Source organism: Olea europaea, unplaced genomic scaffold (assembly GCF_002742605.1).
Source record: "Olea europaea var. sylvestris unplaced genomic scaffold, O_europaea_v1 scaffold1561, whole genome shotgun sequence".
NCBI classification, from domain to species: Eukaryota; Viridiplantae; Streptophyta; class Magnoliopsida; order Lamiales; family Oleaceae; genus Olea; species Olea europaea.
Genome location: NW_019233214.1, coordinates 157,801 through 180,762, shown reverse-complemented (window position 1 = coordinate 180,762; position 22,962 = coordinate 157,801). Strand labels below are relative to the sequence as shown.

The window sequence follows — 22,962 nt, the reverse complement described above, 5'->3', positions numbered from 1 at the left end:
GGCAGATTGTTTAGCACGAGCAGAGGAAGAGGGACTCCTAATGGACACAGGAGTGACCAAAACAGGAGAGGTGGAAGAAATGTTTGGCTGGTCTAGTGAATGGAAAGCACGATTGGCATCAGTCGCAAACAATCTGCGTTTTACTGACGGCCAGAGTCGTTCAAAAAGGGGATGGATGGCACGGCTAGGATTGAAGAGGGCTAATGAAAAGCTGCTCGTCAAAAGAAGATTGCAAGCATTTATAGCCTCTGCCTCTGCCTTATTAATAGTGTGGAAGCGGTCTATCAAATTCCTTGAATAGCAAGGGGGAACGGGCCAAGTTTGGCCAAAACCAAGTTGGCGAACAAAAAATTGGGGAGCATATATTTCTACCCCAGCCTTGGCATTAGTCCCAGTCAAAATATCATGAAACAACTCCCTCCCAGTCAAAAACTGAATCCAAACAAACAAGGAAGTGTTCGCACTATCCAGAGTGGATGGAGGTTGCACATAATCTGGAGTCAAAAAGGGAGGAAAGGGAAAGAAGGAAGGGATTGAATCCAAAGTATAAAAGAATGAAAAAGTGTCCCTTCTAAACATATTTACAGGAGTCAGAGGCTCAATGGCTAGCCTATAGCAGCTAGCAGAAGGACTAGAAAAAGATGGAGCACCAAGCGATGAAAAATAGACTCTCAACTACATTTGAGTGAACCAAAAAGGTCCACAGCCAGTGGCAGATGCACCATTCTTCAATTGGGATTGAAGAGAAGCCATACCTCTATAAAGGGCAGCTAAAAAGAAAGAACACAAATTCAGAGGCCTACCACGCGCCAATTCGTGCACTATGGGTAAATAGCTCATGAAGGGCTTTATGCTTGGCACACACAAAATGTATTTACAAAGCCAACTCAGAAGAAAGGCCACTCGCTCAGTATGGGAATGCTCAGCGCTCGAGTGGTTATAAAAGGTTTGCAGGCTTGAATAAGATTCGGTGAGGCCTCTATCAAATTTTGGGACGACACCAGAAATTAAAATACTAGGGAAAATGGTATCGTCCAAAGGTGGCGGATTTACTAGGGCCCCAACATCCCTTAAGGTAATGGACAAGGGACCAAGAGGAAAAACAAAAGTATTATACTCAGAAGACCAAAAACTTAAAGCGATTGGAAAAAGTACTGGGTCAAAAATAGGGGGTTAAAGAGAGATTTCTAACAAATCAGAAATCCTAACATTATCAAAAATTGCCTTAGTAGGACCATGGTCCACAAGGCGAGTATGCCATCTACGAAAAACGACATTAGATTTAGGCCAAGTGCGAATACCTCTTTCGCAAAATGGCCCCAGCGGCAAAGAATTTAGAAACGGAGGGCCCTGAGTACAAGGGAACAGCTGACCGACCGCCGCTTGTTCGATGGCCTCGGCATTGTTGAATAAAGGACCTAGATAGAACTCATTGAGTTCGACATTGGCCAGTGCAAGGAAGTTCGGAGTTATATATGGCCGAGTAAGGAGCTTCTGAAAGTCTTCGAAACTGAAGGAGTCACCAGACTGGGACTGTGAAGCAACCATTAGGGACGAAATAGAGTTTTTCAGAGTTACGTAGCAGAGAAGCAAGGAGATGAACAGTAATATTGCGAGAGAGGCGCGAAAAAATGAGACGTGATTTAGTGGTGCAATGAAATAGCGTATTTGGAGGTTATAAGGGTTTGCAAACGTCGCATCTTTTCAGGCTATGGAAGAAAACAATGATTGAAATTCTTGAGAATTTCAAATGTTGTTGGGAAACACAAAGTGAATATGGCAAAAATTAATAATTGGTATTAATTCTGCCACATTGAGGGGTAATTGTTGACACACAAAAAGTCTAATAGCCCAAGGAATGAAGCCCAATTGGAAGATCCCCAAAATCAAATAGTCCAAAAGAACAACCCAATCAGGTAGTGCAGGATAAAAGCCCAAATAGGGAAGCCCATGAATGCGGTAATACCATCGTCCAAGGTTGCAAGTCGCCCAAGATTTGAGCGAATGAATTGCCATGTAGTCGCCCAGAGCTATGACCCTGCTCTCGTCCAAACATTCGAGTCGCCCAGCATCTTAGCAAACATAAGATGTTATAGTTACCCAAAAGTGCAGTTAATAAATCAGTTATTGGGTAGTCCTATCACGTTCCACGATTCAAGGAATTCAATTGAAGACGGTTGAACGACAAAAGTAATGACAGCAGTTAGAGAAGGCAGTTTCATGACAAGTTGGCCACTACAAGGAAAGTGGGCAGTTATAGAGCGATCAAGCAGTTTAAGCGGTTGATCACGAAGAGATCATCCAGGGAATATAAAAGGAAGAAAAGACATAGAGCAAAAGCCCCCGAATCAAACACTCTCAAACAGAGAATATGTAACTTTAAATTTTTCCGTTTAAATTTAAACACTTTTTTTTTCAGTAACTCGTGTGCTTGCACCCCTTTGAGGCATCCTATTTTTATTTTCCAATTGAAAAGTCATCGCCAATAAAAAACACCCCTTTTTGGGATTTTGTCTCAAGAGGTTTGTCCCTTACACAATCGTCTAATCCCTTTAAAATTGTTAGCGACTAACCCGCGCGAAACATAGTCAAACGTTTACACTGTCATTCCAACATATTTTTAGTCACATGGCTCTGTAGAATTAGTGTTTGCACTGTACCAACATCTATCAAATAAAAAACAAAAATAATTCACATAGTTAAATTTATTTATTTATTATTTTTGATAATAACATTAGGATACTCTTTATACTTATAAGTTCCTTCGGTTTATTCAAAGTTTGTGAATTATTGCATTTGTTGAATGTGACCTATTGGTTGTGTTTTCTATCGTGATTGTGATCAGGCCTACGTGCATGGTAACTGTTTGTGATTATATTTGTATAAGTAGTGATTGTTTGTGACAAAGTCTGCTTTAAGTGGGATCAGTTCTATGTTAACTGTGATTGTTTGTGATCTAGTCATTATATAATAAAATCATGTCAATGAATGCCAAAATGAAGTCACTAGATACTAAAATCAGGTCACGTTTTACCAAAAGAATGTTACTAATTACCAAAAATCAGGTCACAAAACACATTTAAAGCATATCCAACACACTCATACACTACATTTCGTAAGGGAAAGCATTTGAACAAGAAAAAAGGTGCACATTTGAAATTCTCCTTCTCCAAGAATTTCTTGCTCTGGATGTAGACTTCTACATCCCGTTGACACTTTGAGTTAACATCATTTTCTTCAACAATGTTTGGAGAATGTTGCTTAATCAAAGGATTTAATGGTGAGAGTCTTTAATGTAAGCTTGGACCAAAAGAACGATGAAGATCAATATAGCCTTTCGAACGGTGATTTGGATAAACAATGAAGGCATGATTGAGTTGTAGAAGAAAGTAATTCCGGGGAGGGAGAGAGAGAGTAGTGGGCAGTTATGATAAAGTGAATATTTAAAAAGATTTGATTTTGTTAAACGATATTTACTAAAAATGGTTCAGCCATTAATTATGTTGGAATTTTGCTGGAAGTTTTGTATTATTTGGTGGATGGAAAATTAAGCCAAAATTTAAATCATTTAAATACATGAATTATTGGAAAAGTGCGTAAAATATTATGAAATATTTTAGAAATTATTTGGCTGAAAAGGTATCTTTCTATATGAAAGATTATGACTTTTGGCATTATCATTTTTCAAGAGACGTGTCTTTTTAAATATAGAGTCTAATTTCAATGGTTATGCCTCTTCCATAGGTTGTCTTTTGAGACAAACCTTTTCAACATCTATATATTAACCCCATATGTTTGGATTTATTTATTTAGAAATTTCATTTCATTTCATATTTTACATCCATTTGTTTAGTATATGATGAAAGTGAAGTATTATATATAGCACATGGTTGCAATTGTTAATCAATATATGGGGCTGTCAATACGTGTCTTTCCATAAATTAGTCAATGACCATGAAGTTGGTTTATTTTGAAAAAGTACGTTTTAAAGGCATTTATTAAATGATGACTCTTCATTTTCTAAATGTATTTTCAAATCCAATTTCGTAATCTATCATCAACTTGATTATCCTATCAAATAATATGACATGTATATTTATTTAAATAGGATCTATATATGTTGGTCATTGGTACAACTCCAATGTTACTGAAATAGATGTCAACTAATTGTGAAAGTATATAAATTTTTATGACTATTCTTTTATTTGAATATGAAATATGGCATGGTAAATTAATTGGTTAAATTTTTATATCTTGTTGAAATTATACTAACTTTGATTAATGTTGATAGCCTCATTTAATCTTATGGAATTAAGTGAGATGACTTTTATGCTAGTTATATTTGCATAAAGTATGACAAATTGTGATTTGTTCTAGTGAAAATTGTTGCGAAAATATTAAGACATGAAAATACTTTGCAGAGCACAAACTGTGCCTAAATTTGGTAATGGTGCTGAACTTCATTTAAATCTGAAAAAGTTTGAATGTGATGATTTAGTTAAATTTCTGACGTCAATAAAATTAAATGAGATGATTTGTGCAAAATTATATTTGCATAAGAATATGATAAAATGTAATTCGTCCTAACTTGATTACTTGGAATTGGTGAAAAATTATGTAGAATATTATGAAATATTTTAGGATCAATTTAGATGAAAAGGTGCGTCCTTTCATATGAAAAATCATGACTTTTAATATAATTATTTTCCAATGGGTATATCTTTTCTTAGAGATTATTTCAAGAGGTGTGAGAACACAACTTTTGAACCTATGGTTGGTCGTTCGTTTAAGTTTGAATATGGTGAATATGTACCTCATTATTTGACATGAAATGAGACTATCATGTGAAATGTCACAATGTGATAAGAGAAGTTGCAATACTTGTGAATCAAGATGCTTAGCACTCTTCACTGTTGAAATTGACTTTAATCGTGAAACCAATTAAAATTGGTTTATGCTTGGAAAGTATTGTTGGTCTATATGATGGCCCTGATTTAATTTGAATGATCAAATTAAAATAATTGGATTGAAGTACGTTATATACAACTTTAATTGAAATAAACTGTGAGTCAACGACCACTATTTTGAAAGTACTTAGACTTTCACGAAGCACTCGATACGGATATTATCTAAGAGATAAATAAATAGAATTATAAAAGAGTTGTTGAATTCTAAGTTCAAGTATAACCCAAGAATGTAGGGGGTTAAATGTAATGCTTGTAAACTTGAAATTGAAAGTTCAAAACTTGTTGATGCAACATTACTAAATTGCATATGTATTCCTAATTAAGGAATTATGGGGGTAACTCAATTTAACAGTTACGTTTGCTTCTATCTTATAATCAAGAACGATATCTATGAAGGTGGAAAGATAGAAAATCCTCATACTAATTATAAGGATAATATATACTAAGTCTAAAGTTGATGAAATGGGTTGTAAAGCCGATTATGGCGTTTGTTTAGACGTGCAAGAATAATTGGAATATATGGAGAATATTCATAAAGTTCGAATGCATGGTAATGTTTCAATGATGATATTGAATACCCATGATTCTGAAATCCACTAGTAAAAGTGATTGACCATTGTAGCGTTTGATAGAAGTCTTCCAACCATGTTTGAAAATTGATAAAGCTTTAGATAAAACAAATGAGGCATATAGCTTTATGAGAGGATTTCTTGGTGGCGACAATTTGTATCTCTTAAATGAATCTATCATTGGCTAGTAATACGTGATAAGCTACTAAATCACATGTAATGGTAGGTCTAGACGTATAAGTCATAAACATAATACCATTAAGCAGATGATCTCAATAGTGTAAACTCGTGATACCTTTAAGAGATTTACCGAGAGATTAAATATACTGCATATCTAAAGGAATGTGATTGAAGCCTACTACGTTAGAGTCTTTGTAATGGTAACCCTACCTTGTTGACTGGAGATCTCAAGATTTTGGTTCAAAAGGACAACTAAATTATGAGGATTCCATAAAGCATTAAGGGAAATAATTTCATAACTCATTTCTATGACTTTAAAATGCTTTTTTCAAAGTTGCAAGATTTTAAGATAATCTTTTAATAATTCCTATGTCTTGATTAAGTCGAGTGGAGTATGGCAAAATACTCTTAATAGAAGGTCACCTATGTGAGTGTGAAGTGGGGTCGCTTCAATGAGAATTATTCAAGGCTTAAATTCTCTAAACACTCGCAGAACCAAGAAGGGTTCAGGGCCAAAATGAACCAAGTCATGAGAACCATGAACGGTTTAGGGAAGATATTATGTAAGTATCATTGTCTTGGCTTACACTGAAGGCTACAATGGTTCAAGACATCACGTTCACCAATTAGTCGAGTAAATCCGATGGTATTTCCCTAAGGGAGGTTCAAGGCTAGAAGCTACCATCTCTGATGCAGTGTTTTTCCGCTCTCTCTCTCTCTCTACTAGTGTCTGTATAGATATTTGTATTAATTTTCATTCATGTGAGGGATTGTTGAAATTTTGTATTATTTGGTGAATGAAAAATTAAGCCAAAATTTAAATCACTTAAATACGTGAATTTTTGGAAATTTGCGTAGAATATTATGGAATATTTTAGAAATTATTTGGTTGAAAATTTGTCTTTCTATATGAAAGATTATGACTTTTGGAATTATCATTTTCCAAAAGACTTGTTTCTTTAAATATAGAGACTAATTCCAATGGTCGTGTCTCTTCCATAAGTTGTGTCTTTTGAGACAAACCTTTTCAATATCTATATATTGACCCCATATGTTTGGATTTATTTATTCAGAAATTTCATTCCATTCCATATTTTACACTTTACTATGCATAAAACACTTTAAAGAACTGATTATCTTTTGCATCAAAACCATTGTTATGGTAGAGAGGGAATTCCGTTCGAGTTCGTTCGTCGAAACTATTTGGAATGCTCTTATGGCTTGACGTGGTCGTCGTATCTTGGAAGATGATTGTCGAAAAACCGTTAGCACCGATGCAGTGCAAATTCATCTTAAGGAAAGAGTTATACTCGCCTTGACCAATCGCATCACTTGCATCTAATTTTTTTTTTCTTATTTCTGATTTTCATATTTGATTTCAGAAAATGATTAATTTTCTTTATATGGTTTATGCAAGATTCGATATGAAAAATCACATGTTTTAATTCAAGAATGGAAATTGTCAGATTCGATAATCATTGGTTAATTTCTCAAACTCCATTTCGGTAAGTCGAAACCTTATTTCGATTTTGTGAACATGTGAGTTACGTTTTGTGAATATAATATGCATATTTGAATTGGTGTATTCCCCAACAAATTATACTTCTTAATTTGTATTAACTAATTTATTAATATATTAATTTGATTTCAATCTAAATTAACACCCGATTTATGAAAATAAAAGAGTGTATTTGATTGATATGAAAAATATTGTCTAGGAAAGAAAATGTTTTCCTTATTTTAAAGAAAACAAAAATCCATTACAACCAAAGAAAATATTTTCCTTAAAAACAAAGAAAATTAGGCATACATTCAAAAGTTGGAATATATTTTTAATGAAAAAAATATCAATCAGGCACTCCAAAGTAAGAATTTGAGTGAAAATTTGATATTTTTCATGAAAAATAAATACAATCAAATGCACCCTAAGTTCAACGTCTTATTTTTGAAGTGTAATCTTAAAAGGGAAGGATTTGCTTAATTTTCCCATTAAAGGGTCAAACTGACCCAACTGGGCCCTATTTACATGATCAAGCCCGGGTAGGACGTTTTTTCCAAGGGCTCAGCCCCGTCTGGTCCGTAGGCCACATCAAATATAGGGCCGAACCATGGGGTCAGAGTTAGGCTCATCCATAGGGAGGGACATCAGGCCTACACCCTGAATTCGATTTAGCTCATCAAAATCACAACAACGATAAGATTTTGAGGATGTCAACGAGATGGAACAATGCAGGATCAGAGACTAAAATATTGATCCCTGCCCTACGGGGGATTTTTAAGACGTAAGGCAGGGACCTAAAAAGAATAAAAATATCTCGGCGTATCGTCCTGTTTAGTCAATTAATTATTTTTCATTGTTACTATATAATTTTATTTTATTTTTTTGGGAAAAAATCAATTATTCTGGGGGGCTGTTTGTCGTCCTCACCCTGTTTAGCTAATGGGATGGAAAATGAAGCGATACATAAATTTCAGAACAATTTAAATTTGTATTTGAACTTACTCTTCTTCATAGACAAAAGTCAAAGATTGTGAATCCCTGTGATGAGTCTTGTAAACTGTACTGTTCCCGGCTAAATTAACTCTCATCTAAAGAATATGACATATAGAACTGCTTATTCTCTATTTAAGCAGGATTCAGCAGCACAAAATTATCAAATTATACCTTTCGAAAGGATTCATGGCAGCAGAACAATGTCATGTAATGATGTTCCCATGGCTAGCATTCGGACACATGCTACCATTCCTTGAACTCTCCAAAAAATTAGCAGCAAAAAACATCTTAGTATCCTTTGTCTCCACCCCAAAAAACCTACAGAGGTTGCCTCCAATTCCGTCCAGTTTAGTTGGCCGAATAAAGCTGCTCGAGATTGCAATGCCACAGGTTCCTGGTTTGCCTGAAAACTGCGAGGCAACCATTGACCTTCAAGAAGAGCAAGTGCAGTACTTAAAAAAGGCATATGACAAATTAGCCAAACCACTAGAGAAAATCTTGGAAGAAAAAGTACCAGACTTGATAGTAGTTGATTTTGCACCATATTTGATCCCAGAAATTGCTGCGAAATTTGGTGTGCCCACTGCATTTTTTAGTGTATACACAGCTGCGACATTAGCTTATGTGGGGCCACCAGTGGAACTGAAGTCTGGCAGTCGACGAACAAGCCCAGAACATTTTACGAGGCCACCGGAATGGATCCCTTTCCCTTCTCTCGTAGCACACAGGTCTGATTATGCATCAAAAATGATGCGTAACGCGCACGTTCCTGACGCATCAGGCGTGTCCAGTGGCCAACGTATAGCCAAAATTGTGGAAGGATGCAGCTTTGTCATAGTGAGAAGCTGTAAAGAGTTCGAGGGAGAATACATAAATCTCGTTGAAGAACTTTATCAGAAGCCAATTCTGCCAATTGGAGTTCTCCCACCCATATCAGACGGAAACATGAGCCACATGGCAATCGATACAAGCTCGACCAGTACTTTTAAATGGTTGAATGGCCAACAACCCTTATCGGTATTATTTGTGGGATTTGGGAGTGAGTATAAGATGCCTATCGAGCAAATCCATGAATTGGCTTTTGCACTTGAGCTTTCTAAACAACCCTTTTTGTGGATTCTAAGGAAGCCAGAAGGTATAGAAAACTCAGACTTGCTGCCTCCTGGATTTGCCAACCGTACTTTAAACCAGGGTATTGTTACCCTTGGTTGGGTACCCCAATCTGAAATACTCGCTCATCCTGCAATTGGAGCATGTCTCTTCCATTCTGGTTGGGGTACAATAGTGGAAGCTTTATGTTTTGGACACCCATTGATTCTTCTGCCAATGGTAGCCGACCAAGAACTTAATGCCAAGCTGCTGACGGAAAAAGAAATCGGCTATGAAGTCCCAAGGAATGAAGATGGTTCTTTCGATCGGGACATGGTTGCCAAATCAGTCAGAAAAGTTATGTTAGAACCAGAGGGAGAGCCATTAAAGTTGAAGGCCTCACTTACGAGAAATGTTTTCAACAATCAGGACCTCCACGACAGTTACATAAACATGTTCATCCAGCATCTGAAGAAATATAAAGATTCTAACTAAAGGGCACAAGCTAGTATAAGTTGCAAGAATGAAATGTGATGATATATATTCACCATCAATCAGAAAGAAATAAAGAGTAGAATCCAATCCCCAGTGCAATTGTAGGGGTCCTCTAATTTATATGTGTGTATTGTGATCCTTTATAGCTCTAATATCAAGCAAGGTCAAAATTTAAGTACCCCTGTCATAAAGTTACTGTTTATTAGTAACACTAGATAAAAATATTCACACCAAAAGAAAGAATAGCTCTGAAGCACAGACTGCTTAATATCATATCGTGAAAACAAAAACATCAATGAAATTACAGCATGCTTCTCCAAATTTATATCAAATATACAACAAATGAAAACAGGAGATAAAATGCAGGAAAGATAATCTCTGGAGAATAAATGTAACTGCAATTATTTATACAGGAAAAAAATTACCTTGTTCTCTGCTAAATTTCAAGTGAACTTTAGGGCACCGCGTTTTCATACCTGCCACATACCAACGATATTAAAGCTAATGGTTATGGTGACAACACAAGAAGAATCCAAAAAGACTCAACTAGGATATCAATCTCAAAGGAAAGGATATATCTTAGAGCAAAGTTTTTCTGAACCGCATATGTGAACATTTTTATGTGCTGACAATCATACATTCACATGTAGAGATGATACAAGTTTAAAAAAGTAATAATGGCCAATGCAAGGAATAACAAGTTAGCCACCTGAATCTAATGGAAATCCTTTGCTAAGCAAGGCTTCACTGTACAATACAAACTTGTTTGGTCATGTAAGAACTTCCATACATTTAGAGGGAGAATACAGGACATGGCATTTATATGATCACAAATTTTTACAATTCTATAATATACAATCTTTTCTGGGATACAAAACACAGACATTGGAGAGAATATCCTATTCCAAGAAATGTAATGCAATTGAATAGAAATCTCGGAACTAATTCAACATTAGCACAGAAAAACATAGAATTTCTGCTGCTTTAGACTTCATATCCTGGGTTTACTTTCTGTTGAACATCCCCATAACTCTCTAATTCTTCAATATCATCTGGACTCCCCAGAAACAGAGGAAGTCTTTGATGTAGCTTAACTGGCTGGAGAGACAATATTCTACTTTTACCATCAGAACCTCTTCCCCCTGCTTGCTCTGCTAGGAAACTGAGTGGATTTGCTTCATAGACAAGACGAAGATGGTCCCTAGGATTCATTGCAATTCCTCCGTATAGGAGAGTACGATGGAAATCAGCAACAAGGGAACATATATATCGCGCTGAATATTTCTTAGGGTGTAAGCCCTTGCCTTGTCTTATAGTATCAATATACTGCCTCAAACCTTCAGGCCAGTCGAAATACCGTGCATCATTGACAGAATAGATTTGTCCTGGCATAAAATGGGTTCAACACTGATTTTAGTCAAATCAATTAGCAGTTTACTTCTATGATTGGATTGACCGAACGTTGCACATGTTTCAAAATGTTAGAAGTTAAGCGTAATATCTCTTACCTCGTGGTGGAATTTTAATGTTTGGGTGTGTGAGAACAAAATCTCCCGTTGAATGGTCCAGGGTAAAAGCATGCGTTCCAGACCCAAAACTGGTGCATAGTATAGTAGCTGATGAATAAAGGACATAGGCAGAAGCAACAAGCTTATTCCCACTCTGGAGGGAATTAAGGGCTGCCTTCTCCTCCACTGGCAGGTGATCTAGTTCCACAAGCCGGTTATAAATACCAAAGATTGTTCCAGTAGGAATAGAGGCTTCAATATTTCGGGAACCATCTAGAGGATCTAAAACCACCACAAAAGGGCCATCATCTGCAAGCCAAACTGGAGCATCATCTTCTTCAGAGGCCATCACAGCAACTTTTCCAGAATTTTTCAGAGAAGATAATATGATATCATTCTGCTTCATGAAAAAGTAAAAAAAAAGGATTAAAGACCTAAAATTTATCATAACAATACTGATGAATTTGCCTAACTATTATAGACACGGGTCAGCAAGAAGGTGGAATAATATTGTGAATCATGCCGTGACACGAAAACTGATCTTTGTCAGCATTTTAAACAAGAAAGTTCCCAAATGAAGGTTATAGCGTTTAAGTTTAAATGAAAAAACCTTTTATTCTCATATCCTTTCAGTAGAGATTGATGAAATCTAAAACTTCTTGAATTCAATGCATAACGACCTCTACCTCCAGACCCTTTTCCTTTCTTTTGATTTTTGTTCGAGAACTCCCTACTCCCCAATATATCCAGGCCGTGATGAAGCAATGTGACAGAACTACAGGCACTCGGCATCCTAGCATATTATCAAACCATATTCATACACACACTTAATTTCCCTTGATTAAAATAACCAACTAAAAACTCTGCACAGCCAGATTTATAATCAATATAAGAACATCAACCTCAGTACAAAAATGCAAAGAATCCCAGAAATTAAGAACAACAAAGTTACATAGTTCAAGAATTGAACAATCGAGAAAGCAAGAATTAAGCGCACCGCAACAATGTCAAGAGGCTTCGGTTTATCTCTTTCAGCGCTGCCAACTGAAACATTGAAACTTTTCCCAATACTGTAGTTTAAAGGTGAAGCCACAAGAGCAGAAATCCTCTTGCAAGCACACTCCAAATGAATGAACAACACCGCCAATTCATCACTCACATTTACCCCATTTTTCCCCATGTACTCCATCAGTGTACAAATCCCACTACCACTATCATCGCCAGAAGCATCAACATTATCATTAGCCTTGATTCTCAAGTTGAACCCTCCAAGAAAAGATGAAGGGGAAGTCATTCTGTATGTGGGTGGATCCCGAAGATTAAATCTTGGCTGGGAATTCTGAAGTTTTCGCTGAAAAGGGTTGGTTCTTGAAGGGTAATTCAAGATGGGGTTTAAGGTTTCAATGGCTGAGCACATTTCTGGCAAGTGGTTGGGAGTGGATGAGTCTGAGGGGAATCGTCTGAGATTTTTTTATTATGCCCTCTAAAGCTCGCTTGATTGTAAAAATAGAATTTGAGGGGAAAGAAAACAAATATCAAGAAATTAAATTGCTTGAAATTGTCAATTATTATCTTTTAATTGATATAATTTTTCACGTAAAAAATATTAAAATAAAAGTATTTTTTGATGTTCGTTTGACTTTATTTTACATAAAAATTGTTAATTAAAGAGATATAATTTACTAATATTGGAGATAGAGTTTGTTTCCATTGCAAAAAAAAATAAAATAAAGAAAATCATCTATCCTTTAGCATTCATTTATTTTTGTTTTACATAAAAATTATCAATTAAAGAAAAATATATTTTTACAATTAGTGATAGAATTTATTTCCACTGTAAAAAATAATAATAATAATAATAATAAAAGCCAACAGTAGCCTAGAAGAGGGAATTGATTTTCTAGGAAAAGGGGAAAATGTCTAGGTGGCAAGAAAAGTGGGAAAGCCAATTATTGGGAAAAAAAAATGTTATCAAACAGCTAAAAAGTGAAAGTTGGTATTTTAATTCCATTTTTAATGAAAAGTAATGTGCTATCCAACATGGGCTAAATTGAAAATTCTTTCCAGGAAATGCAACGGTGTAGGTATGACTTTAACAAAAATAATGTTATTTGTACATCATATAATTACATAATGGTTCACAACTTCACATTAGATTTTAGAAACGGAGTGGAATTTCTTTTTTTTTTTTTTTTTTTTAAGAAATTCAAACTCAATCATATTTTATCACATCATGAATATGTAAATTATGATAAATGTTAAAACTTCGGGTCGTGGGTCGTGGGTCGTGCTAACCCGATCCGCAAGACAATAAAAAGGATTGAAGGGAGTGGTTTGGACTCAAATTTTAAATCTACAACTTCCTATAATCTTCTTTAACTCCCATATAACCTTTAAGAAAATATGGTGAAATTCGCATAAAAAAATGTCATCAAAATTGAAAGGCAGCTAAAACCACTATTTTTGCATAAAATCTTACAAAAATTGACAATTAGATTGTGGCTAATAACCCACTTCCATTATGATCGAGATTGCAAGAGAATTGCAGCTTTGGAGTTTTGGAAAGTAAGACAATTCAACTATTCAAAAAAATTTGGAATTCATCATTTCAAATAAGTATCTTGACCTAAAATTTATAATTATGCATGCTGCGAATTATTATAATGTACATATTGAACAATCATTTTAACTACGAGTTCTTGACGTGATACCCTTAATGTTTCCGTATTTTGTGGAATACTTTTATTCATTATTTTATAAGGCTTTATGTAGAAAAAATATGAAAATGTTGTATTCTGCAATGTTTGGTAAATTTAAATTTAAGGAATTTTGAATCAAAATGAAAGGTTAATGAGTATTTCATAATCAGGCAAACATTAAGATATATTGTGTCAATTTATTTAACTAAAAAATTGTATAAACATATTCACGGTTTGTGAAAAACTAAAGGGTAAATTTCAATCTTAGTCCCCACGAAATTAAACATTGATCTCTCCAAGGAATTGATAAATCCAAGTCACTTAAAGCCATTTTTACTACTTGAATTAGACCTTGATCACTCCACATAACTAATCTAAGTACATGAAAGTAATGGAATTAATAAAAATAAAATACTAAATAAACTAGGTTGCCTAATTGTATCAGTAGATAACCACGCAAGTTAGGAGAAAATTCAACCCCACTGATGTGATGCCGCCCGTGTCTCAAGAATCTCTCTCAATTATAGGGGTTTTAAAAGATAAGTTCAAGAAAATAATGACAATTTTTCAGTCAAACTTTAGTTGCACTAAGGGACAACATGGTATATATTTTATGTTTAGTGACTCAAGTCCAGGAAAGATCGAAGGTTTAATATTTGAAATATATGTTGTTGCTGCGTGATATCTTTGGTACGTCAGATCGAGATTTTTCTCAAAAAAGTCGTCTCAATTATGATGCAACTTTTTTCACGAGGAAGTCATAACAGCAAAAAGCAGTCATAATTCGACTATGATCGGTTTCAATTATTAATTAGCATATCTAGTCTATGTATAGTCGGATGCCTTGAGTTTCAAATTGATATATATCTGAGAATTCTTCAAGGGGAGAGAAATAAGAATAAGATGGGACTAGAAACAGTTGACATATTGAAAGCTGAAATTCCCCTGGACGAGGAATCAGTGGTTATACCTGAAGATGCTAAGGCTGGTTTAGTTCTTGTGGACATCATCAATGGCTTCTGCACTGTTGGAGCTGGCAATCTGGTAATTGTTCTACTTTCTTTCTTTCATCTTTTTTGCTTTTTTGACTTTGATCCTTCGAGATTCTTTAGATTTCATCCACTTGTTGGAGTCCATGTCCTGATGATCTTGGGACTTATAGAAAGGATTAGTCCACTTCATCTAACAGATTGTTAGAATATCAAAGACTTCATTCATTACAATCAAAATTTGCTAGTAAAACTTCGCTCGCTTATGGTTATGTTCAGGCCCCGACGGAACCAAACAGGCAGATCGGTGAGATGATTCAGGAATCAGCAAAACTGGCTGAATTATTCTGCGACAACGAATGGCCCGTGCTTGCCTTCCTTGACTCGCACCACCCTGGGAAACTGGAGCACCCTTATCCTCCGCACTGTATAACTGGAACTGATGAATCAAATTTGGTTCCAGGTACTTGACTCCTATTTCTTAGTGCATAATTTATCAACAGTCTATGCTCAAGCATAGAATTTCCCATTCTTGTGAGGTGAATTCATGAATATAAATGTAATCAGAGAGTAAAGCCTTACATTTTTTCCATTCCTATAAATCTGCAGCTCTAAGGTGGATAGAGACAAAACCAAACGTGACAATCAGGCGTAAAGATTGCTATGATGGCTTCATTGGTTCAATTCAGGAAGATGGTTCTAATACTTTTGTCGACTGGGTGAAAAACAACAAGATTCAAGTTGTGAGTAGTACTCTATTTTCTATCATTCTTTGAATAGAAATTAGTGTTATTTATACACCTTATAATGTATAGACACTTTAGTTGAAGAAATTAAGGAGGGTGAATATGCCATGGTACTGACTGGATAAAATTTGTCAAGTTATTGGTGGTAGGGATCTGCACAGACATCTGTGTGCTGGATTTTGTATGCTCCACATTATCGGCTAAGAACCGGGGTTTCCTGGAGCCTCTGGAGGATGTGGTAGTGTATTCTTCAGGATGCGCCACTTTTGATTTTCCAGTTTCACTGGCAAGAAACACCAAAGACCATTTGCCTCATCCCCAGGTTTAAAACTACACAGAGCTCTCATTTTCCTAGTATTTAACTTTAGCAGAACCAAACAAAGTGATGGAAAAGAAGCCTTTTATTAAATTTATTTGAGAAAGACACTGTGATGCAGGAGGATTGAACACTCTTGTATCTACCATTAAGTTCCGAGTAATTCATGTTTATGGCAGGAATTGATGCATCATGTGGGACTTTACATGGCCAAGGGAAGAGGTGCAAAGATTGCAAGAGAAGTGTTCTTCAATGCATCCAAGAAGCTGTGAAGTGTAATCACCTGCATTTATAGCAGGTCAAACATGTTCTGTACCAGGATTTCCTTCTGCTGGAAAAGCATGTATCATAGGAAAAATAAATGTGCATGAAAAATAAAACGCAATGAACTTTTGCCGTTTGATGGAATGAAATTATGCTCGCTGTCTGCCTTCTCGAAAGAAAATGAAGAGATGAATTGATGAATCCGTCAAGATTGATTGGGTACGGATCCAACTCGTCAAACTCACACTTTACCAGATCCTTAATTTCTAATCTGAAGCTACCGTACACTCCAACTAGAAGATTTTGGATCCAAATCACGCTACCATGCACAATTTTGACGCAGAAATAACTGCAAAAGAACAAGACTAAATCTATCCTTGCAAAGAATATATGCAAACACAAACACACACATGCTATAAAAGATGCCATGGAACAGTAGTGAGGAGAACCTTAATTATCGTGCTCTTTAAAAAACCTTTTTTTCCAGACAACAAGATTATTAGTTTTCATACATGGGAAGCTTGCATTATTTCAGCAGCCAAATTTCTCTCTCATCCTTATAACCTTAAGAATTAGTTCTTATGTAACAACGGATCAGGAATGACTTGGGGTTCGAAATCTGGCTTCAGAAAACGAGCAAGCAAATCCAAATACGTTTCATATCGAGCAGTCATTCGGAATCCCCACTTGTCCTTCAGTTGCCTGCAGAGGTTAAGATCCATGTCTGATATCATCAAGCCATCCCTCTGACGAGCTAGAGATGGTGTGCAGGAAGAATCTGGCGCTGAAATATGACTTGAACCATAGAAATGCCCAAAATCAGAATGTTCTGGCTTTCCATCACCTGAAGTGAAAGGATTCGGGAAGATCTCTGTCCCAACACGGTTAATGGAACACACAAAATAACTGTTTGCTATCGCTGCATTACGAGCCTGAAAAACCATCAATGTAAAGCATTTTTAAAATGTTGATTCTTATTGTTGCAAAATTAAGCAACAGAATGCAAATGTAAGAATGGCTAATGCACAAGGCAATCTTCTCGTTAGTGTTTTAGCAGTTCATTTTAAAGTCGCCAAAACATCATTACTAGTTGCAGGCTCATTTTCATGTAAGAACTAGCCTGCTCTACATTTAAACTATCATGGAAAAATTTAATTAAGCTGTACGTTTAACAAAAGGAGAAACAATAAATTGATACCTCAATGGGCCACATTGGTTCACTGAGTTCACCAACAGTTGCGGATGGGTTGAAAACAATCTCAGCGCCGTTTAAACCAAAAGCTAACCAATTGAGAGGATGATGTCTTCCATAACATATATTAACTGCAATCTTTCCATATGCTGTTTCAAATACAGGGTGGCCGGTGTTCCCCTCCATATAGTAGGTACTCTCGTTGAAGTCTCCAACTCTAGGTATATGATTCTGCAAGTCGATTATTTCAGCAGAGAGAATATTGAGGTGCAAAGAGTGGTAAAACAAAGTTTGATGTCAACATCACCTTCCTGTGCTTCCCTATTATGTTGCCATGATTTCCAATTATTACAGCTGTATTCCAGATAGTCTCCCCATGTTTCACGTCCCTCTCGAGGATGGGACTTATTATGACCATGTTGTATTTCCTGGCAAAGTCCTGAAGAAACTGTGTTGATTCCCCGTCAATTGACTCTGCAAATTCACACCATTTCTTCTCCCTAGTACAAAATGCAAATGGCATCGTCCATGCCTCCTGCAAAATTTGAGAGAAACAGTATCGCTTAATATCACGAACAAATTTTAATTATCCAACAATACAATTCCCACTTATTTGAAAATTCCTAACAAAATGGAGATGCCACCATGACTATTAAGGGGAGAGTTCTAACTAGATAACTCATAATAATGAAAATCAATCAAATATTTACTTTCTGAATTTATACCTAAAATGAGTGCGTATTTACAGGATGTAACTGACAACATCATGAAGGCAATTCCTTCATGGAGAAGTTACCTCCAATGTAATCTCCATCAAGAACATACCTGTAAGCATAACACGTTGACTCCTGAAGTACCTGCAGCTTCAATGATGGGGGTCAATTTCTTAAAGATGGCTCTCTTCTGGTCCAAAAGAGGCGTTGTTGTTGGTAGAGCAATAGAATTCTGAATGATACCCACTCTAACAATACGAGGCTCTCTCAGTGACTCATGTTCAGCTTGAAATGAAAATGCCTGAATGGACATACAAAAATGAACATTTTGATTATAATATAAATCCACAGGCAGAACAATTCTTTTTATCAATTTGAGAGAGATGCAGATTCTGAAGTATGAATGAACATCATCTCCAACAAATTAAGAAAGTAAACAGTGCCGGTAGTTTGCTTGGACCCATGGGGTAAACGCCTATGAATATGATGATCATGTATCTATTCTAGTCCAAACGTTTATAAAAGTGCACAAAACATGCCCCCATTTGGCCGCCATTGGAGAGAACTTCCATTCTCTCTCTCCCCTATGATGATTAATAAAGACAAAAAAGAAAAACTTCAAAGGTATATCTATTTACCTGAAGATCAAAATCATGTTTTGAAGAAAGAGCTTTAGCAGGCTCGGGAAGAGCAAGACATTGAAGAACCCTCCCACAGTTTAGCCCAAGAAGCAAGCGGCTGACTTCCTACGATCAAGAATTGTATGATTCACGTAATGAAATTCAAATGTCCAAAAATCATCTCGATGTAACACACTATCCGCATAAAACATACGTTCAGATAAAAATAATTGCAACACCGGTAGAACCCATTGAAATCGTCAAAGAACAACTCAATTCTACATCGTTTAATTTGGAAATCTTGAAAGTTCCTTATTAAAACTAAAACAAGGTAAAATGAACAGAACAGTAAGATTAGAAGTTACTTATGTCCGAAACAGTCAGCAAATAACAGGGGATGAATTCGGATTCAATCCAAGTAATCAATATCAATCAAATTAATCTATCTCGCTGAATTAACAGTTAACCTGAAAATTTTGGGGGCCGAGGGAGGCTTGAAGGAGGCTGTGAAGATTGTCGAACCCACAAATGGAACCATCTTTTACCATCTCCTTCTCCGGCTCCGTTTTTCCATCTGCTGTAACAGTTTCATAATCATTTTTATCCATTTTTTTGGTATCTCGCCAAGGAATCGTGAGGAAACGAAGATTACTGATTGATTGACGTGAGTAACGTATGCTGGGGGAGGAAACGTGATTTGAATATTATTGAGCTTACCATTTCTACCTAATCCCAAAAAGATACCGCATTGAATAGATTCCATGGTTGACTTTGCTGGACGGACCTGTCCGTCAGGGGCTCAACTGGGGCCTGGTACCCCTCCTAGCCCCTGTTGTACGCGGCACTGTCAAAACAAAATTATCCTTCCGCATAACTAGAGGCGGAGCCCCATTAAGTCCCATGCGGGCATCTGAGCTTTGGGCTCTACTAGGCCCAATTTTTTTTTTTTGAAAGCCTAGTTAACAACTCAGATGGAAGCCCAAGTAACCACAGCCCATAATCCATTAACCCGTTTACGTTTACCGACCCAGTCACCCAGACCCATCATTCTTAACCCGTTTGAAATCAAAATCAACCAAAACCCTTAATCGAGTCTCTCTCTCCATCTCTCGACAGACTCGACTCTCGCCTGCTTCTCTCGAACTCGAAGCTCCGCCTGTCTCCGCCCCTGCACCGGTGCCCGGCATCTCCTAGATTAGGGGCTTTAATCTCCTTCCCTCAGTTCCCTGTAAGTGTATCAACTGAATTGGATTAGGCCGAAATTGAAGTGCATCTCCTAGATTAGGCAGCAACTGAACTGCCGTCTGCCAGTGCCATCGCCTCCCGCCAGGCGCCACCGCACGGTCCGCACCAGCTGCTGCCTCTAAAGAGGGTAATTAATTTAGATGTTCTTCCAAATTCCAACCGAACTGCCGTTTGCCGGTGCGAGTCTGCGAGATACAAAGATTGATTTTAATTTATGGCTGCTGCTACCTAATTTTCATTTTATCGATTTTGCCTGCTGTTGGAAACTTGGGATTGAGGAAATAATTTTGCAACTTGTCTAATTAATATTTTGTTTTCTTTCCTTGCTGCAGCCTGCATATGTATCTTCTATTTGTTGCAGATTCTCATTCAGTCATTCTCACTCTGTCACACAAGAAAAACTTGGTATGTGAATTTATATTGTGAAATTGGATTGATAGTGTGAAATTGTGAATTAGATTGTGAAATGGTATAAATTGCATTGTAAATTTGCGATTTGGAATGTGAATTGATATTGTGAAATTGGATTGATAGTGTAAAATTGTGAATTAGATTATGAAATGGTATAAATTGCATTGTGAATTTGTGATTTGGAAGGTGAATTGATATTGTAAAATTGGATTGATAATGTGAAATGTGGATTGCACTTGTGAATGGAAATTGTGAAATTGTGAATTTATGATCCTTTTGTTATTATGAATTATTCTCACTCACTTCAAGTAATAATTGGATATCAAATGTTTAAATCCAGATATCAAATGAATAGATACTTTCAACGAAAAAGGAACGTAGATAGTGTTGATGAGAGGGTCTCGAATAATGTGGATGTTGATGAGGGGGTATCGAATAATGTGGAGTTTGATGTCACAAAACTTCCAACTGATCTTGGTCTAAGGATACCCATTTTGGATTACAATGCTAACATCCGAGATGAAGTTCGAAGAGCATATATGTTAAAGGGTCATTGTCAGCCCTAAGATCATGACTTTCCAAAATGATAATTTGGAGTAACAATTAAACGATTCAATCTTTCGTGGTTTAAAGAGTTCGGTAGTTGGTTGGAGTACAGTGTAGAGAAGGATGTTGCTTATTGTTTGTATTGTTATCTTTTCAGAACAAATTCTGGAAAGCAAGGTGGAGGTGAGTCTTTTGTTGGCGAAGGTTTTACATATTGGAAGGATAAAAAAAAAGGCTTCATACTCGTCTTGGACTTCATGATAGTGCACATAATCAAGCTCGCATTAAATGTGAAGTGTTGATGAATTAAGAGCAACACATTCAATCACTTTTCTACAAACAGTCAGAACAAGCAAGAAATGCATATGTTACACGCCTTAGTGCATCCATTGATTATGTTCGAGTTCTTTGCGACAAGGGCACTCATTTCGAGGTCATGATGAATCTGAGGATTCTCTCAATCCAAGTAACTTCTTAGTGCAATTGCAATTTTTGGCTGCACATAATGAAGTTATCAATGCCGTCACATTGGGAAATGCTCCTCACAATTGCAAATTCACATCACCTGATGTTCAAAAGGATATAGCAAATGCTTGTGCTATTAAAACGATCAATATTATTATCAAATATGTTGGCGGCTTACTATTTTATATTCTAGTTGATGAATCTTGTGATGTGTCAATGAAGGAGCAAATGTCTATTGTTTTACGTTATGTAGACAATAGTGGGCATATCAATGGATGCTTCATAGGGATTGAACATTTTACAAGTACCATGGCTCTATCACTTAAAGCTGCAATTGATAAGGTATTTTCTAGATATAACTTGAGTATGTCTAGATTGAAAGGACAAGGTTATGATGAAGCAAGTAATATGCAAGGTAAGTTTAATGGTCTGAAAACGCTCATTTTGAATGAGAGTCCATGTGCCTTTTACATTCACTGTTTTGCTCATCAACTCCAACTTGCGTTTGTGGCTATGGCAAAGAAGAACATCCCTATTACTAACTTCTTTCGTGTGGTTGGGAACGTGATAAATATTGTTGGAACATCTTCCAAACGTTGTGATCTTCTTCGATAAAAACAATTAGACTTTATTATTGAGGCATTGGAAAAAGGTGAGATTTTAAGTGGACGGATACTTAATCAAGAAACGACCCTTCAGCGCTCTGGTGATACACGATGGAGTTCACATTATAATTCTTTGGTCAGCTTGCTTGCCATGTTCTCTTCTGTTTTAGATGTACTTGCAATGATTGTTGAAGATGAATCTTGTTCTTGTGATCAAAGATCTGATGCAACAAATTTATTGGAGTTGATACAAAGATTTGATTTTGCATTTAATCTACAATTGATGAGAAGTGTGTTGGGGATGTCAAATGAACTATCAAAGGCATTGCAAAGAAAAGATCAAGATATTGTGAATGCAATGCAATTGGTGAGATTGTGCAAACGACGACTCCAAATAATGAGAGACGAAGGGTGGGACTCCTTTTTGGAAGAAGTATGTTTTTTTGTCAACAACATTACATTCATGTATCCAACATGGATGATATGTTTGTACGCCTTACAATTCGTGGTCGCCCTCAGCGTAATTCTCCAGAAATTACAAATTTACATCATTATCGAGTAGATTTGTTCTACTCTGTCATCGATTTACAACTTCAAGAATTGAATGATCGTTTCTCGAAGGTAAATACAGAGTTACTCCTTTGTGTAGCTTGTTTATGCCCACAAGATTCATTTTCTTCTTTTGACAAGAAAAGTTTGATTAGACTTGCTGAGCTTTATCCATTAGATTTCTCTGCAGTGGATGACATTGTACTTAGCGATCAACTTGAGACTTATATTTTGGATATGAGCTCTAACAAAGATTTTGAAGGGTTGAATGGCCTTGGTGATCTTGCGGAGAAGTTAGTT

General features: G+C 36.3%; 5 protein-coding genes across 7 annotated transcripts in view; 3 read left to right on the top strand and 2 right to left on the bottom strand.

Moving 5' to 3' along the window:
- Positions 1-8,396: 8,396 nt before the first annotated feature.
- LOC111376803 (putative UDP-rhamnose:rhamnosyltransferase 1) lies at positions 8,397-9,794 on the top strand. Its single transcript, XM_022999807.1, has one exon. It carries the CDS (start codon positions 8,397-8,399, stop codon positions 9,792-9,794), a length of 1,398 nt encoding a protein of 465 aa, XP_022855575.1.
- A 687-nt stretch (positions 9,795-10,481) lies between these two features.
- LOC111376783 (fructose-1,6-bisphosphatase, cytosolic) lies at positions 10,482-12,785 on the bottom strand. The gene is made up of 3 exons (XM_022999784.1): positions 12,300-12,785; positions 11,303-11,699; positions 10,482-11,179 (listed from the first exon to the last, which is right to left on the bottom strand). The coding sequence occupies exons 1-3, from the start codon at positions 12,717-12,719 to the stop codon at positions 10,779-10,781; spliced, it is 1,218 nt and encodes a 405-aa protein (XP_022855552.1). The 5' UTR covers positions 12,720-12,785; the 3' UTR covers positions 10,482-10,778.
- Positions 12,786-14,684: 1,899 nt separating this feature from the next.
- Positions 14,685-16,479, top strand: LOC111376784 (nicotinamidase 1-like). 3 transcript variants are annotated; one of them, XM_022999786.1, is made up of 5 exons: positions 14,685-15,045; positions 15,270-15,453; positions 15,600-15,733; positions 15,873-16,058; positions 16,206-16,465. In XM_022999786.1, the coding sequence occupies exons 1-5, from the start codon at positions 14,905-14,907 to the stop codon at positions 16,236-16,238; spliced, it is 678 nt and encodes a 225-aa protein (XP_022855554.1). In that variant the 5' UTR covers positions 14,685-14,904; the 3' UTR covers positions 16,239-16,465. The 3 variants fall into 3 exon arrangements, with proteins under 3 accessions (XP_022855554.1, XP_022855555.1, XP_022855553.1); XM_022999787.1 differs by having other exon boundaries at positions 16,174-16,465; XM_022999785.1 differs by having other exon boundaries at positions 14,688-15,045; positions 16,232-16,479.
- A 265-nt stretch (positions 16,480-16,744) lies between these two features.
- On the bottom strand, positions 16,745-19,586 carry LOC111376782 (beta-ureidopropionase). The gene is made up of 6 exons (XM_022999783.1): positions 19,309-19,586; positions 18,860-18,967; positions 18,334-18,522; positions 17,816-18,043; positions 17,515-17,739; positions 16,745-17,248 (listed from the first exon to the last, which is right to left on the bottom strand). The coding sequence occupies exons 1-6, from the start codon at positions 19,447-19,449 to the stop codon at positions 16,889-16,891; spliced, it is 1,251 nt and encodes a 416-aa protein (XP_022855551.1). The 5' UTR covers positions 19,450-19,586; the 3' UTR covers positions 16,745-16,888.
- Positions 19,587-19,602: 16 nt separating this feature from the next.
- LOC111376802 overlaps positions 19,603-22,962 on the top strand; it is a 7,370-nt gene continuing 4,010 nt past the window's right edge. The window contains exons 1-8 of the mRNA XM_022999806.1: positions 19,603-19,682; positions 19,958-20,069; positions 20,419-20,491; positions 20,807-21,046; positions 21,131-21,226; positions 21,462-21,923; positions 22,134-22,546; positions 22,633-22,955. Coding sequence (XP_022855574.1) covers positions 19,603-19,682; positions 19,958-20,069; positions 20,419-20,491; positions 20,807-21,046; positions 21,131-21,226; positions 21,462-21,923; positions 22,134-22,546; positions 22,633-22,955 — 1,799 coding nt within the window. The remainder of the gene's footprint in view (positions 19,683-19,957; positions 20,070-20,418; positions 20,492-20,806; positions 21,047-21,130; positions 21,227-21,461; positions 21,924-22,133; positions 22,547-22,632; positions 22,956-22,962) is intronic.

Excerpts from the sequence above, each read along its gene's own strand:
- LOC111376803 (XM_022999807.1), top strand. The coding sequence starts at position 8,397 with ATGGCAGCAGAACAATGTCATGTAATGATGTTCCCATGGCTAGCATTC.
- LOC111376782 (XM_022999783.1), bottom strand. The coding sequence starts at position 19,449 with ATGGATAAAAATGATTATGAAACTGTTACAGCAGATGGAAAAACGGAG. Across the intron at positions 18,523-18,859 it reads AACATGATTTTGATCTTCAG|GCATTTTCATTTCAAGCTGA; the intron begins GTAAATAGATAT and ends ATGTCCATTCAG. Across the intron at positions 17,740-17,815 it reads TAATAGGGAAGCACAGGAAG|AATCATATACCTAGAGTTGG; the intron begins GTGATGTTGACA and ends ATCGACTTGCAG.
- LOC111376783 (XM_022999784.1), bottom strand. The coding sequence starts at position 12,719 with ATGTGCTCAGCCATTGAAACCTTAAACCCCATCTTGAATTACCCTTCA. Across the intron at positions 11,700-12,299 it reads AGCCTCTTGACATTGTTGCG|AATGATATCATATTATCTTC; the intron begins GTGCGCTTAATT and ends TTCATGAAGCAG. Across the intron at positions 11,180-11,302 it reads CATTAAAATTCCACCACGAG|GACAAATCTATTCTGTCAAT; the intron begins GTAAGAGATATT and ends ATTTTATGCCAG.
- LOC111376784 (XM_022999785.1), top strand. The coding sequence starts at position 14,905 with ATGGGACTAGAAACAGTTGACATATTGAAAGCTGAAATTCCCCTGGAC. Across the intron at positions 15,046-15,269 it reads CTGTTGGAGCTGGCAATCTG|GCCCCGACGGAACCAAACAG; the intron begins GTAATTGTTCTA and ends GGTTATGTTCAG. Across the intron at positions 16,059-16,231 it reads ACCATTTGCCTCATCCCCAG|GAATTGATGCATCATGTGGG; the intron begins GTTTAAAACTAC and ends TGTTTATGGCAG.